The sequence below is a fragment of the Eriocheir sinensis genome, chromosome 20, assembly GCF_024679095.1.
Source record: "Eriocheir sinensis breed Jianghai 21 chromosome 20, ASM2467909v1, whole genome shotgun sequence".
Taxonomy (NCBI): domain Eukaryota; kingdom Metazoa; phylum Arthropoda; class Malacostraca; order Decapoda; family Varunidae; genus Eriocheir; species Eriocheir sinensis.
The window spans coordinates 16,800,736-16,813,496 of NC_066528.1; the positions used below are offsets into that span (position 1 = coordinate 16,800,736).

At 45.4% G+C, this 12,761-nt stretch overlaps 1 protein-coding gene across 4 annotated transcripts in view; it reads left to right on the top strand.

The window, feature by feature from the left end:
- Positions 1 to 12,761, top strand: part of LOC127001279 (allene oxide synthase-lipoxygenase protein-like) — a 74,959-nt gene that overhangs the window by 4,876 nt on the left and 57,322 nt on the right. For 3 of the 4 annotated variants that reach the window (XR_007754987.1, XR_007754986.1, XM_050865646.1), the window contains exon 1: positions 11,164 to 11,322. The exons of the other annotated variant lie outside the window; for it this stretch is intronic. Coding sequence is in view for 1 of the 3 variants with exons in the window: in XM_050865646.1 (XP_050721603.1) it covers positions 11,291 to 11,322 (32 nt within the window). In the remaining 2 variants the exon portion in view is untranslated. Of the gene's footprint in view, positions 1 to 11,163; positions 11,323 to 12,761 lie in introns of those variants that run through there. 4 annotated transcript variants of the gene reach the window in all.

Below are 12,761 nucleotides of genomic sequence, written 5' to 3' on the forward strand. Positions count from 1 at the left end.
GGTGGTGGTTTGACACTTCTTCTCTACCATGAATGTAAGAAAGACTCATTACAACCCGATCAACCTCCTGTTCAGCCCTTGGAAATAGTATATGTGACAAGGCTTTCATTCGAGTTTTGAAGATTTCCCAGGGTAGTTCTGTGGCCCTGGTGGTGGTTTGACCCTTCTTCTCTACCATGAATGTAAGAAAGACTCATTACAACCCGATTAACCTCCTGTTCAGCCCTTGGAAATAGTATATGTGTCAAGGCTTTCGTACGAGTTTTGAAGATTTCCCAGGGTAGTTCTGTGGCCCTGGTGGTGGTTTGACACTTCTTCTCTACCATGAATGTAAGAAAGACTCATTACAGCCCGATTAACCTCCTGTTCAGCCTTCGGAAATAGGAGATCTGGGAGGAGGAGGTGTCTGAGAGTATCGGCCCAGACTTGCCGGCGTGGTGTTTGCTGGACTCACGCCAATACTGGAGCTTGGACTGGTGGACTGGAGCCGCGGAGTGACTTAAGAGCTCACACACACACATTTGATAAGGCTCTCGTAGGAGTTGTGGGTATTTCCATGGGTAGATTTATGACCCTGGTGGTAATATGACAAAGCTCCTGTACCATAAACGTGAAAAAACACTCATGGGAACCTTTCTAATAACCTTTGTGGCATTTGTGAATATTTGTTTTGAGAGGAGGGAGCGTCTGAGAATACCACCCTTAAACATGGTCGTATTCTTAAACATTTCTGCTCTCAATTACACATATTTGACAAGGCTTTCCTAGGGGTACTTTTATGACCCTGGTGGTAGTTTGACACTTATTCTGTACCATGAACCTAGAAAAAGACTTATTAGAACTAGACTGACTTTCCTTTTGGCCTCTAGAAGTTGTTGATGTGAGAGCCTTCCGGAAGCATCTGAAAATATCGACCTGTGTTTGCCGCGTCGAGGAGTGAATGCGTGGGTGCGGGAGAGCGTTGATTCTGTCTATAGTGCTTCACAAACTCGGTAAGGCTGAATGCGTGGGTGCGGGGGAGCGTTGATTCTGTCTATACTACTTCACAAACTCGGTAAGGCTGAATGCGTGGGTGCGGGGGAGCGTTGATTCTGTCTATACTACTTCACAAACTTGGTAAGGCTGAATGCGTGGGTGCGGGGGAGCGTTGATTCTGTCTATACTACTTCACAAACTTGGTAAGGCTGAATGCGTGGGTGCGGGGGAGCGTTGATTCTGTCTATACTACTTCACAAACTTGGTAAGGTTGAATGCGTGGGTGCGGGGGAGCGTTGATTCTGTCTATACTACTTCACAAACTTGGTAAGGCTGAAAGCGTGGGTGCGGGGGAGCGTTGATTCTGTCTATACTACTTCACAAACTTGGTAAGGCTGAATGCGTGGGTGCGGGGGAGCGTTGATTCTGTCTATAGTGCTTCACAAACTTGGTAAGGCTGAATGCGTGGGTGCGGGGGAGCGTTGATTCTGTCTATACTACTTCACAAACTTGGTAAGGCTGAATGCGTGGGTGCGGGGGAGCGTTGATTCTGTCTATAGTGCTTCACAAACTTGGTAAGGCTGAATGCGTGGGTGCGGGGGAGCGTGTGGCATGAGCACTTCCACTTCGATATACTGAAGTCCGGCTTTTGATCGTCTTTACTGGTTCACCGACAAATCTAAGGTCCGCTAAGCACAGAGAGGCAGTGCAGTGGCGGCAGCGCTGCTCATCCCTCACTAACAAACTTGTTAGTCACGGTCTGGCCTCACCTTTACATATTCACTGTTTCGTTTTATCTTCTGGCGGTCTTTAGTCCACCTACGAACTATAATATGTGGTCTATAAACTTGTATATACCTGTGACAGTCATTGAAAGGCGCGGTACAAAACCCTCTCTCAGTACATGTCTGTGTTTGGTCATCGAGTCTGCTCATAAAGCCTCCTGCAAAGCAGCGCCCTTGGACGAGCGGCGGGGCGGGGAGCTGCTTCGCCGCAGTGCGTGGGGCACTCAGGGGGCCTCGCAAGCGGGCGTGTCGGTGAGCCCACGCCACACGTCCCGAGACAGCAGTAACGGTGAGGGGTCATTGTACACACACACACACACACACACACACACACACACACACACACACACGCTCCTTCCCGCCTACAGGCACAAGACGCGTCCCTCAGGCAGTGCGGTGAACGGCTCCGGCTGATTCACACGACCGGTTTTGGTCCCGACAGGCCGCCGGCTTGACGCCGTCAAGATTTCTTAAGTTCTCTTCGATTTACGACGATCCGATTTGGATCACAAATCTGGCTGTAAAACCCGTGATGTATTTACCACTGAGATCTGGATCATCGTGAACTGGGTGATCCGGATCATGATCCGCCTGATCCGGATCATGACCTGGGTGAACCAGGTTCGGAGGTGGGTTCTAGCAGACGGCACCCGTGGCCCAGCTCCCTTCTCATGATCTATGAAGAGTATGCGCCCCAAGAACGCCTCCCGTAGTGAACGAGGAGCAGGTGATAAGGTATTAACGTTGCAGAAATGCTAATCCAGGCTCTAGAGATGCAGAACAGTGGTGATGAACAACAAAACTGTTGGATAAGTGCGGCCACTCGCGGCATTCACGGGTCCTGCGCCGCCACGGCCTGCCTCTGCCTCCGGGCGTTCCGTTTTCGCAGAGCTAATCCAGATCAGATTCAATGACCAGTGAACTAGAGCAGACCAGTGTTCTGAACAGAAGAGGTCTTTACACGCTTACACGAGGTCTTTACATGCTCACCCGACCGTGTGCACGGTTACATTATGTGTGAAGTATTAAGAAGTCTTGAGTGCGTCCAGCAGCGGAATGCCTGTCGGAGCCACGAGGAGCCGTGTGCGTCGGCCTTCAATTTTAGCCACACAGATCTGTGACGCCCCACTTTATATATATATATATATATATATATATATATATATATATATATATATATATATATATATATATATATATATATATATATATATATATATATATATATATCAATTCGAGCAATGCAGCAAAGTTGCTTTCTCTTGCAAACTTCCTAACATAGTAAGCGCCGATTCCAAAGGTTGCCAGACTGTACCAGGGTAGGCCTGGCCGCCACTGTAGCCTGTTGCGCCACCGATGCCGGGGTCTGGGACTGGGAGGCCCACTTTTGTGCATCATATGACTCAGCACGATGGCACATTATCATTGATCCTTGAGCGTGGTCATGACCGTACCTATCCTAGGTACGATTAATCAGTACAAGGCCGCGGCGTGTGGAGCCGCGTCGATAACCCAACACTCCGTGCACTCGGCCACCGCACAGTTAGCAACATGACGCAGCCCTCGACGCACACTGTCCACCTCTTCACCCTCGTGAGTGGGTTTGACGAAGCCATCTCCCGCAGGCTGCCGGGGACGAAGGTGGTCAACGTTCACACCACCGACCAGGGCTACGACGGACAGATTTTTGACAAATTATCGAAGAGAGCAACAGATGAAGAACTGGACCTCGTCGCCGACGCAGAAATACTGCTGGTAAACCCGTTTATGTTCACTCCGATACTGAAACGTAAGGGCCTGGACTTCTTCAAGAGGCTGCGGTGGGTGCACAGCACGGCGGTGGGCGTCGACAACTTGGTGAAAGAATTAGGGTCTGAGCCGCCCTTCGTTGTGACCCGCAGCACCGACGCCGCCGCGCCGGCCCTCATGGCCGAGCACGTGGTGGGCCAGATCCTGTGCCACGAGCGCGGCTGGCGCCCCATCTACCTGAAGCAGCTGAGCAAGGACTGCCGCGGCTGGGGCCACTTCCAGGAGTACCGCGGCCTGGCGCAGCTGACGGTGGGCGTGATGGGCGTCGGCAACATGGGCCGCGCCACGGCCGGGGCGCTCAAGGGCTTCGGCTGCCGCGTGCTCGGCCTGGCCAGGGTGCCGCGCGGCGCCCCCGCGGCGGTGCCCGGCGTGGACCGGCTGTGGTACGGGCGGGAGGGCCTCCCCGCCTTCCTGCAGGAGTGTGACTACGTGGTCAACACGCTGCCCTCCACGCCCGCCACGCGCGGCCTGCTGGGCGGCGACGTGCTCAGCGGGGCCGCCAGGAGGCCGGTGCTGGTCAACGTGGGGCGCGGGGACGTCATCAGCGAGGCAGACCTCCTGAGGGCGCTGGGGCAGGGCTGGCTCTCCGCCGCGCTGCTCGACTGCACGGAGAGGGAGCCGCCCGCCGAGGACAGCCCCCTCTGGACACACCCGCGGGTCGTCATGACGCCCCACACGTCCACTGGCTCCAGCAACGACCTCAAGTGCGAATCCATCGCCGAAGACTTCTGTGACAACTTTGCCAAGTTCCTCGCCGGGCAGCCGCTCGCCGGGCAGGTGGACTGGCGGGCCGGCTACTGAGGCGCGGGCGCAGCAATGATTTCACATTACAAATTTTCTCCTCCATCTTGCATTCTCCTGATAGCATATGAAACCATGAAAACCTAAAAACCAGAAAAAAAACAGCCGCATTAAGTGAAACAAAAGGCACACACTATATATAGCCCCAAATCTTTGGGGTGGAACGCTCCATAACCAACCCTCTTGTTGAGGCAGCCACGACACCGACGAGCCTCAAGGCCAACACTGGCGCCGCGAACACTGCGCCAGCCTTACCCCACACAAGCTAATGTAAGATGTTTTGCCCTGCTGTATAGCGTATGTTGTGTAAGATAATATGCCGTGCTGTAATACTGTGCCGTGCTGTACAATGTATGTAGTGGTACAATGCTGACGGCAAATAAATGATACTTTCCTTCACGGTTAGTTTACACCAGGCGCCCTCATCAACAACACTTTTCTTGATTGGGTGAGTGTTTGTAATAATAATAATAATAATAATAATAATAATAATAATAATAATAATAATAATAATAATAATAATAATAATAGTATAGATGTACGGGTCAGTAAAGTAGCTGGAACAAATCTGGTCACCCATTCGTGGTAATTCAGTGTCATTGGCAAGCCTGTGACCGGGAGTGGCTGGCGCCCGGCGACTGTTCCTATGAAGTCACCATGACGGACGGTGCTCGGGCGTGGGCGGGGGGGAGGTGGAGGAGTCAAGGTAAGGAGAGAGAAAGAACGGGAAGAGTGGTACGGGGGCATGGGCGAGGAGGGGGGGAGGGGGGGGGGAGGAGGGAGTCAAGGTAAGGGGGAGAGAAAGAACGGGAAGACTGGTACGGGGGCATGGGCGAGGAGGGGGGGAGGGGGAGGGGGGGTATGCCCGGACGCTACCACTTGCTGATTAGGGGGACATGAAGGTGAGGTAACATACACACACACACACACACACACACACACACACACATCACAGCGTCTTAACCATGCACACGTAAGTACTCGGTTGTTATACTTGTACTTGTAAATACTTATACTGAATTAGTCGATGCGTTCCCCTGCGAAGAAATGCCACGCCGGACAGCCTCCATACAAGACATTAGAGGACAGTTTTCTTTTCTCTTTTACATTAAGGAAGGCAGCTCAAGGGTAGAAAAAAAAAATAAAAAATAAAAATATATATGAAATCCCATAACACTTTTTTTTCTTTTTTACATCAAGGGAGGCAGCTCAAGGGAGAAAAAAACAGTAATAAATAGGCCTACCGGACGCTGCAATAGTTGAGATATGAACCGGAAATCCCTTATCAAAACCCGTGAAAAAAAAAAAAGTCGTAATCTCAATCGCCGTATAGAGAATCACACTCTCCCTCTTCCCGTACATCCAACCAACGAGTTCAAACCTGGTCGCTTATATCTGAAACCATGCTGAGTATCGGAAATTATAGTTATCAGTAGAAACATGATAAAGTTGTCACCGATATTTGGGGGGATCTTACCAGCCACTTGGAAAAGGAGGAGGAGGAGGAGGAGGAGGTGTAAGCTATCAGTAGTCGGTTGGATAAGACAGCGAGGATGATAGTATACGTAACATCACCTGGCCGCCACCTGTTGCTGAGTGTAGTGATGTTATACCAGAGGGTGAAGTTAAATATGGCATGTAAGCAGAATCATAAAAGTAGGCTTAAGTAAACATATGAATTACCTATATAAGTTTTTTTTCTTGAGTTTTCGTAAGGTGGAACACGAATATCAAAGAAGGACAGCAGTTCGCAATATCGTCCGGCATGTTGAATTATCTTTGCTGTGAATGGATAGGAGAGATGAATTACCCATATAAGTTTTTTCTTCAGTTTTCGTAAGGTGGAACACAAATTTCAAAGAAGGAAAGCAGTTTGTAATATCGCCCTGCAAGTTGAATTACCTTTGCTGTGAATGGATAGGAGAGATGAATTACCTATATAAGTTTTTTTTCTTTAGTTTTCGTAAGGTGGAACACGAATATCAAAGAAGGAAAGAAGTTCGCAATATCGTCCGGCATGTTGAATTATCTTTGCTGTGAATTGATAGGAGAGATGAATTACCTATATAAGTTGTTTTAATTTAGTTTCGTAAGGTGGAACGCAAATATCAAAGAAGGACAGCAGTTCGCAATATCGTCCGGCAAGTTGAATGATCTTTGCTGTGAATGGATAGGAGAGATGAATTACCTATATAAGTTGTTTTTCCTTTAGATTTCGTAAGGTGGAACACGAATATCTACGAAGGAAAGCAGTTCGCAATATCGTCCGGCAAGTTGAATTATCTTTGCTGTGAATTAAATTTTTTCTTCAGTTTTCGTAAGGTGGAACACGAATATCAAAGAAGGAAGGCAGTTCGCAATATCGTCCGGCAAGTTGAATTATCTTTGCTGTGAATTGATAGGGACGTCAAAAAGGAAAGCAGTTCGCAATATCGTCCGGCAAGTTGAATTATCTTTGCCGTCATTATAGTTTTCATAAGACGGAATAAAAAACACAGATATAAAAACAATTCGTGAAGCTCATGAGAAACAGTGCATATGGTCCTCAGGGTCGCATGTCTCTTCGGCACCGACAAAGACAGAGAGACAAATAGTTAGCGACCGATTATTTAAACGTCATATCAGTCTTCATTTAAGCAACAATGTGTCTGATGTATCTTTTCTAACCCGTTTTTCAAGGCGTGTTTAGTAAGTTTAATTGATTTTTTCCCACCACTTTCAATGACAAGTTTTTTTTTTTATGTCTATGCGAATATTTAAAGTACATATGTAATTTTTAATATGTATGAAACTGTAATTGTAACTTTAGTTGTAATGATTCAGTGTGTATAATTATTGCTAATGTCTTTCTGTGGTCAATAAACTATCTATCTATCTATCTATCTATCTATATAATTAACTGTGAAAATCCATACCTTCTAACTCCGTCGTAAAAGTGGGGGTGAAAAGCCAGTCTAACCACAAACTCGTTAATAAATAAGTAAGAAAAATCTACAGAAATTCATAACCAAAAAACAAATTCGACACTTCTATTTAACTCCGTCCCCCCTAAAAAAAATGGAAGCAAAAATCTGTTAATGAATAAGTAATAAAATGCTAAAGAAATTCATAACCAAAACACATATTCGACACTTCTATTTAACTCAGTTCCCCCTAAAAATATGGAAGCAAAATACCTGTTAATAAATAAGTAGACTAATAAAAGGCTAAAGAAATTCATAACCAAAACAAATTCAGCACTTCTATTTAACTCCGTCCCCCTTAAAAAATTAATAAGCGAAAAACAAATCCAACACTTCATTTAACTCCGTCCCCCCTAAAAATATGGAAACAAAAACCCAAACTGACCCAAATAACGTAATAAATACTAATACGAGGATGATGGTGTTAAGGGGGGGTTGCCTTAAAATTAAAACATATACATTTACTTGTTCTTGAGATGAATAAATAAGAGTTAGGATGTTGTTTTAAGTTAGGGGATGTTAGTTGAGAGAAGAAGAATGGTTTAATGGAAGAGGTACTGAAAGAAAATGGGGTTAGAGTTGCCGGGGGTGATGTTAAGGGGGGCTACTCTAAAATTAAGGGAAATGGGGTCAGGGTTGCCTTAAAAAAGAATTAGGTAAAAGAAATATACTAGCAAAAACACAATTCCAGTACTTTTAACTAGCTCAAAAATAAAAAATAAACCACCACCAAATCAACTCCATAACTTAATACATCGAAATACAACGTTAAACATACCTTACATAAACCAAAAAAACAGACCACATTCCTCACTACATCCAAGTACATTTTTAAAAGAGTTCAAGTCCTCCAAAGGCAATTATACTCTTACTGATAACACGCCACTATCATCTTCAACGTTCCGATAATGACCTGCAGACCAGACAGCGCACAGGCGTTTGCCAATCACACGGAATGGACCACCGCTGCCAGGCGTATAACTTGACCTTAATGACACCGGACGAAAACGAAGTGAATGAATGTGGGAGAAAGACAAAGAGAAAGAAAGGAGAAGAAGGTGTAGGGGAAGAAAGGAGAACGTGACACAGGGAATGGAAAGGAGGTGAAAATGGGAAAGACTGGAGAAGGTTGCACAGAGAAAGAAAGGAGGTGAAGGAGGGAGAGAAAGGAGACGGAAGTGCAGGGAAAGGAAGGAGAACGTGACACAGGGAAAGAAAGAAAGTGAAGGAGGGAAAGAACGGAGAAGATGGAGGAGGAAAAAAAAAGGAAAAAATGACATAGGGAGAGAAAGGAAAAGGTGGAGGAGGAAAAGAGAGAAGAAAGTAATAGAAGATGGAGGAGGAAAAGAGAGGAGAAAGGGATAACAGGGAAATGAATATGAAGGGAAAGAAGGGAAAAGGAGAAGGTAATGCAGGGAAAGGGAGAAGAAAGTAACCCAGAGAAAGGAAAAGAAGAAAGTAACCCAGGGAAAGAAAGAAGAAAGTACCGCAGGGAAAGAAAGAAGAAAGTACCGCAGGGAAACAAAGAAGAAAATGAACCAGGGAAAGGAAGGAAAAAAAAGAAAACATACGAGCATATCAATGGGAAAAGCTAAGAGAGGAAAAAGTAGGTAAAGATGAAGGAAAGAAAGGAAAGAAGAAAGAAAACTACGAATATGTAAAAGGGAAAACTACGGTAAAGGAAACGTTAGGTGAAAATGACCCAAGAAAAGGAAGGAGAGGAAACAAAATAAACAAAAAATACAAGAAAGGGGGAAAACAAGAGAGAGGAAAGGAGACAACAGACAAAAATAACACAGGGAAGAAAGGAAGGAAGAAAAGAAAAACTACGAAAACTGCAATAAAGTAAAGGAAACAGCAGATAAAGATAAGAGAAGGAGAGGAAACAATAAATTAAAATGAGAAACAGGAAGGAGATAAAAAATAAAACAAAAAATATGAATACATAACAACATAAAGCACAAAAAAGGACACCGTATATGCACAAACAACAACAACAACAACAACAACAACAACAACAGGGAGGAGGAAATATGACAGCTGCAGTGTTAAGAGATAAGATGAACTGATAAGACACAAGAGATGATACAGAACTGATATGCAGGTGAGAGAGAGAGAGAGAGAGAGAGAGAGAGAGAGAGAGAGAGAGAGAGAGAGAGAGAGAGAGAGAGAGAGAGAGAGAGAGAGAGAGAGAGAGAGAGAGAGAGAGAGAGAGAGAGAGAGAGAGAAGGGAAGGGGAGGAAGGACAAAAGAGAGGAGGAGGAGGAGAGAGAATGTGGGAGGAAGGGAAGGGGAGGACGGAGAAAAAAGTGGAGGAGGAGGGAGAATATTTGAGGAAGGGAAGGGAAGAGGAGGAAGGAGAGGAGGAGAGAAAGAGTAGGAGGAAGGGAAGGGAGGGAGGAGAAAGGAATGGAGGAGAGAGAATGAGGAAGGAAAGGAAGGGAAGGGAAGGGGAGGAAAGATAAAAGAGAGGAGGAGGAGGAAGAGGAGGAGGAGGAGGAGGAGGTAACCATTCTTAAAAACACAGTGAACGCCAAGTGAACGTCTTATAACATTTCAAAACACATGAACCACTAAAACTCAAAGCCTGAAAATATACGACAAAGAAAGCCAAGTTGTGCGTCTCTTAAAAGGTGAAGGAAAAACCGTTCTTAAAATACAGGTTCAGGAGTCAGGCATGGCAAGGTAGATATGACAGGGTTTTAAACACGTAAAAGACTGTATCTCAAAGGCTCCTCTTAGTTTTCGATTTTTGTCTCCTTTTCCATCCCCTCCTCTTCCTCTTTAACCATTTTCTCCTTCTCTTCCTCTTTCTTGCAGTGAACTTTGAGGATGTTATTGTTATTGAGACGATATCTTCTCTCTTCCTTTCCCTCCTCCTCTTGGATATCGATTTTTTTCTCATTTTCCATCTCCTCCTCTTCCTCTTTAACCATTTTCTCCTTCTCTTCCTCTTTCTTGCAGTGAACTTTGAGGATGTTATTGTTATTGAGACGATATCTTCTCTCTTCCTTTCCCTCCTCCTCTTAGATATCGATTTTTGTCTCTTTTTCCATCTCCTCCTCTTCCTCTTTTACCATTTTCTCCTTCTCTTCCTCTTTCTTGGGGTGAACCTTGAGGATGTTATTGTTATTGAGACGATATCTTCTCTCTTCCTTTCCCTCCTCCTCTTGGATATCGATTTTTTTCTCATTTTCTATCTCCTCCTCTTCCTCTTTTACCATTTTCTCCTTCTCTTCCTCTTTCTTGGGGTGAACCTTGAGGATGTTATTGTTATTGAGACGATATCTTCTCTCTTCCTTTCCCTCCTCCTCTTAGATATCGATTTTTGTCTCTTTTTCCATCTCCTCCTCTTCCTCTTTTACCATTTTCTCCTTCTCTTCCTCTTTCTTGCAGTGAACTTTGAGGATGTTATTGTTATTGAGACGATATTTTCTCTCTTCCTTTCCCTCCTCCTCTTAGATATCGATTTTTTTTCTCCTTTTCGAACTCCTCCTCTTCCTCTTTTACCATTTTCTCCTTCTCTTCCTCTTTCTTGGGGTGAACCTTGCTCTGAGGATGTTATTGTTATTGAGACGATAGTTCATCTCTTAAAGGTAAAGAAGAAAAGTAAATACCGTTCTTGAAATAGCTACAGGTTAATATATCAATCACTACATCGTATCTCAAAGGCCCTAATAATATATCCCTTAAAGGTGGATGGGTACAGAGCGTTTCAATAGGTACAACATCTACTGTACGATAGTTTGGGGTGTCTATCTTGGCACTAACGTAAGCTTACTATCAGATCCCATTCAGACCCTTCAGGTGTCATAAGCTCGCCTCTTGTAATGAAAGAAAGGAGAGAAGGGGGAGAGAGAGAGTGAGTTAGCGGCGTCTTTCATAACAACCTCGAGTACAGCGGTCCTACCCAAGCCACGACCACAAGGAATAGCATCGTCATCATCATCATCAGCCATGTCCCCCACGGTAGTTCGAGGTGTGATAAGGTAAGGAGTGACTGACAGGTTGATTAGCACGTCTGATTTACCTGGGATTTAGAAGCTTGACACTTGTTGACGGGTTCGTTCTTGATTAACTTTCTCTCGCGTCTTTTCTTACTCTGTTGTTGTTGTTCTTGTTGTTGTTTTACGACAAAGGAGGCAGCTCAAGGGCACAAAAAAAAAGCCCGCTACTCGCTGCTCCTAGATAAGAAACAAAAGAGGTGTCCAAAAGCAAGGTCAAATTCGGGAGGAGAGGTGTCCTGATACCCTCCTCTTGAAAGAGTTAAAGTCGTAGGCAGGAGGAAATACAGATGAAGGAAGATTGTTCCAGAGTTTACCAGCATGAAGGATGAAAGAGTGAAGATGCTGATTAACTCTTGCATAAGGGGTTTGGACAGTACAGGGATGAGCATGAGTAGAAAGTCGTGTGCAGCGGGGCCGCGGGAGGGGGGGAGGCATGCAGTTAGCAAGTTCAGAAGAGCAGTCAGCGTGGAAATATCGATAGAAGATAGAAAGAGAGGAAACAGAGGCTGTTGTTGTTGTTGTTGTTGTTCTGGCGTCAGTGTTTGTGTTTTTGTTTGTTTGTGGGTCGTATGTGAGGTGGTGTGTGTGTGTGTGTGTGTGTGTGTGTGTGTTTAGTAGTACGTAGTCTCTCTCTCTCTCTCTCTCTCTCTCTCTCTCTCTCTCTCTCTCTCTCTCTCTCTCTCTCTCTCTCTCTCTCTCTCTCTCTCTCTCATGTCAATATCCAAATACAAATAGGAACTTCATGGAACCCCAAAAAAGATATCAACACAACACTGCCACAAAAACATAACAGGCACAAACAGTAGTAAAGAGGGAGAGTCACACATCACGGCAGCCACTATAAACGAAATTCGCGCGCCACAAGCGGGCTGGGGTCGTCAAAGGGGCGCCCCTCAGGAGAGCCTACCTACACTATTGGCAGCATTTAAAAAGACACGCAATGCTGTTTTAGATCATTCACCGCCATTCTCGCGTCACTAAAGACATTGAAAGGGAAAGATAAGTGAGGTTAAAAGAAATGATGAGAGAGAGAGAGAGAGAGAGAGAGAGAGAGAGAGAGAGAGAGAGAGAGAGAGAGAGGACATACCATCAAAATGTCAGCCGTTATCCGTTTCAACCTCACCAAACCGACACAAGATAAGAGGAAAAGGAGGAGGAGGAGGAGGAGGAGAGAAGAGCTACCGGATAAGAAAAAAAACATCAGAAATGTAAGAGAAGGGAGAGAAAGAGGAAGGCAGGGAGAAAATGGTAAAAGAGGAAGAGGAGGAGCTGGAAAAGGAGAAAAATCGAAGAACTAGGAGGAGGAGGAGGAGGAGGAGGAGGAATATAATCAAGCACACAAGTAAGATATATGGAAGGGCGTAAGAGAGACTAACGTTCTTGTTGTTATTTTTTATTTTTTTAAAGAGAGGAGGAGGAGG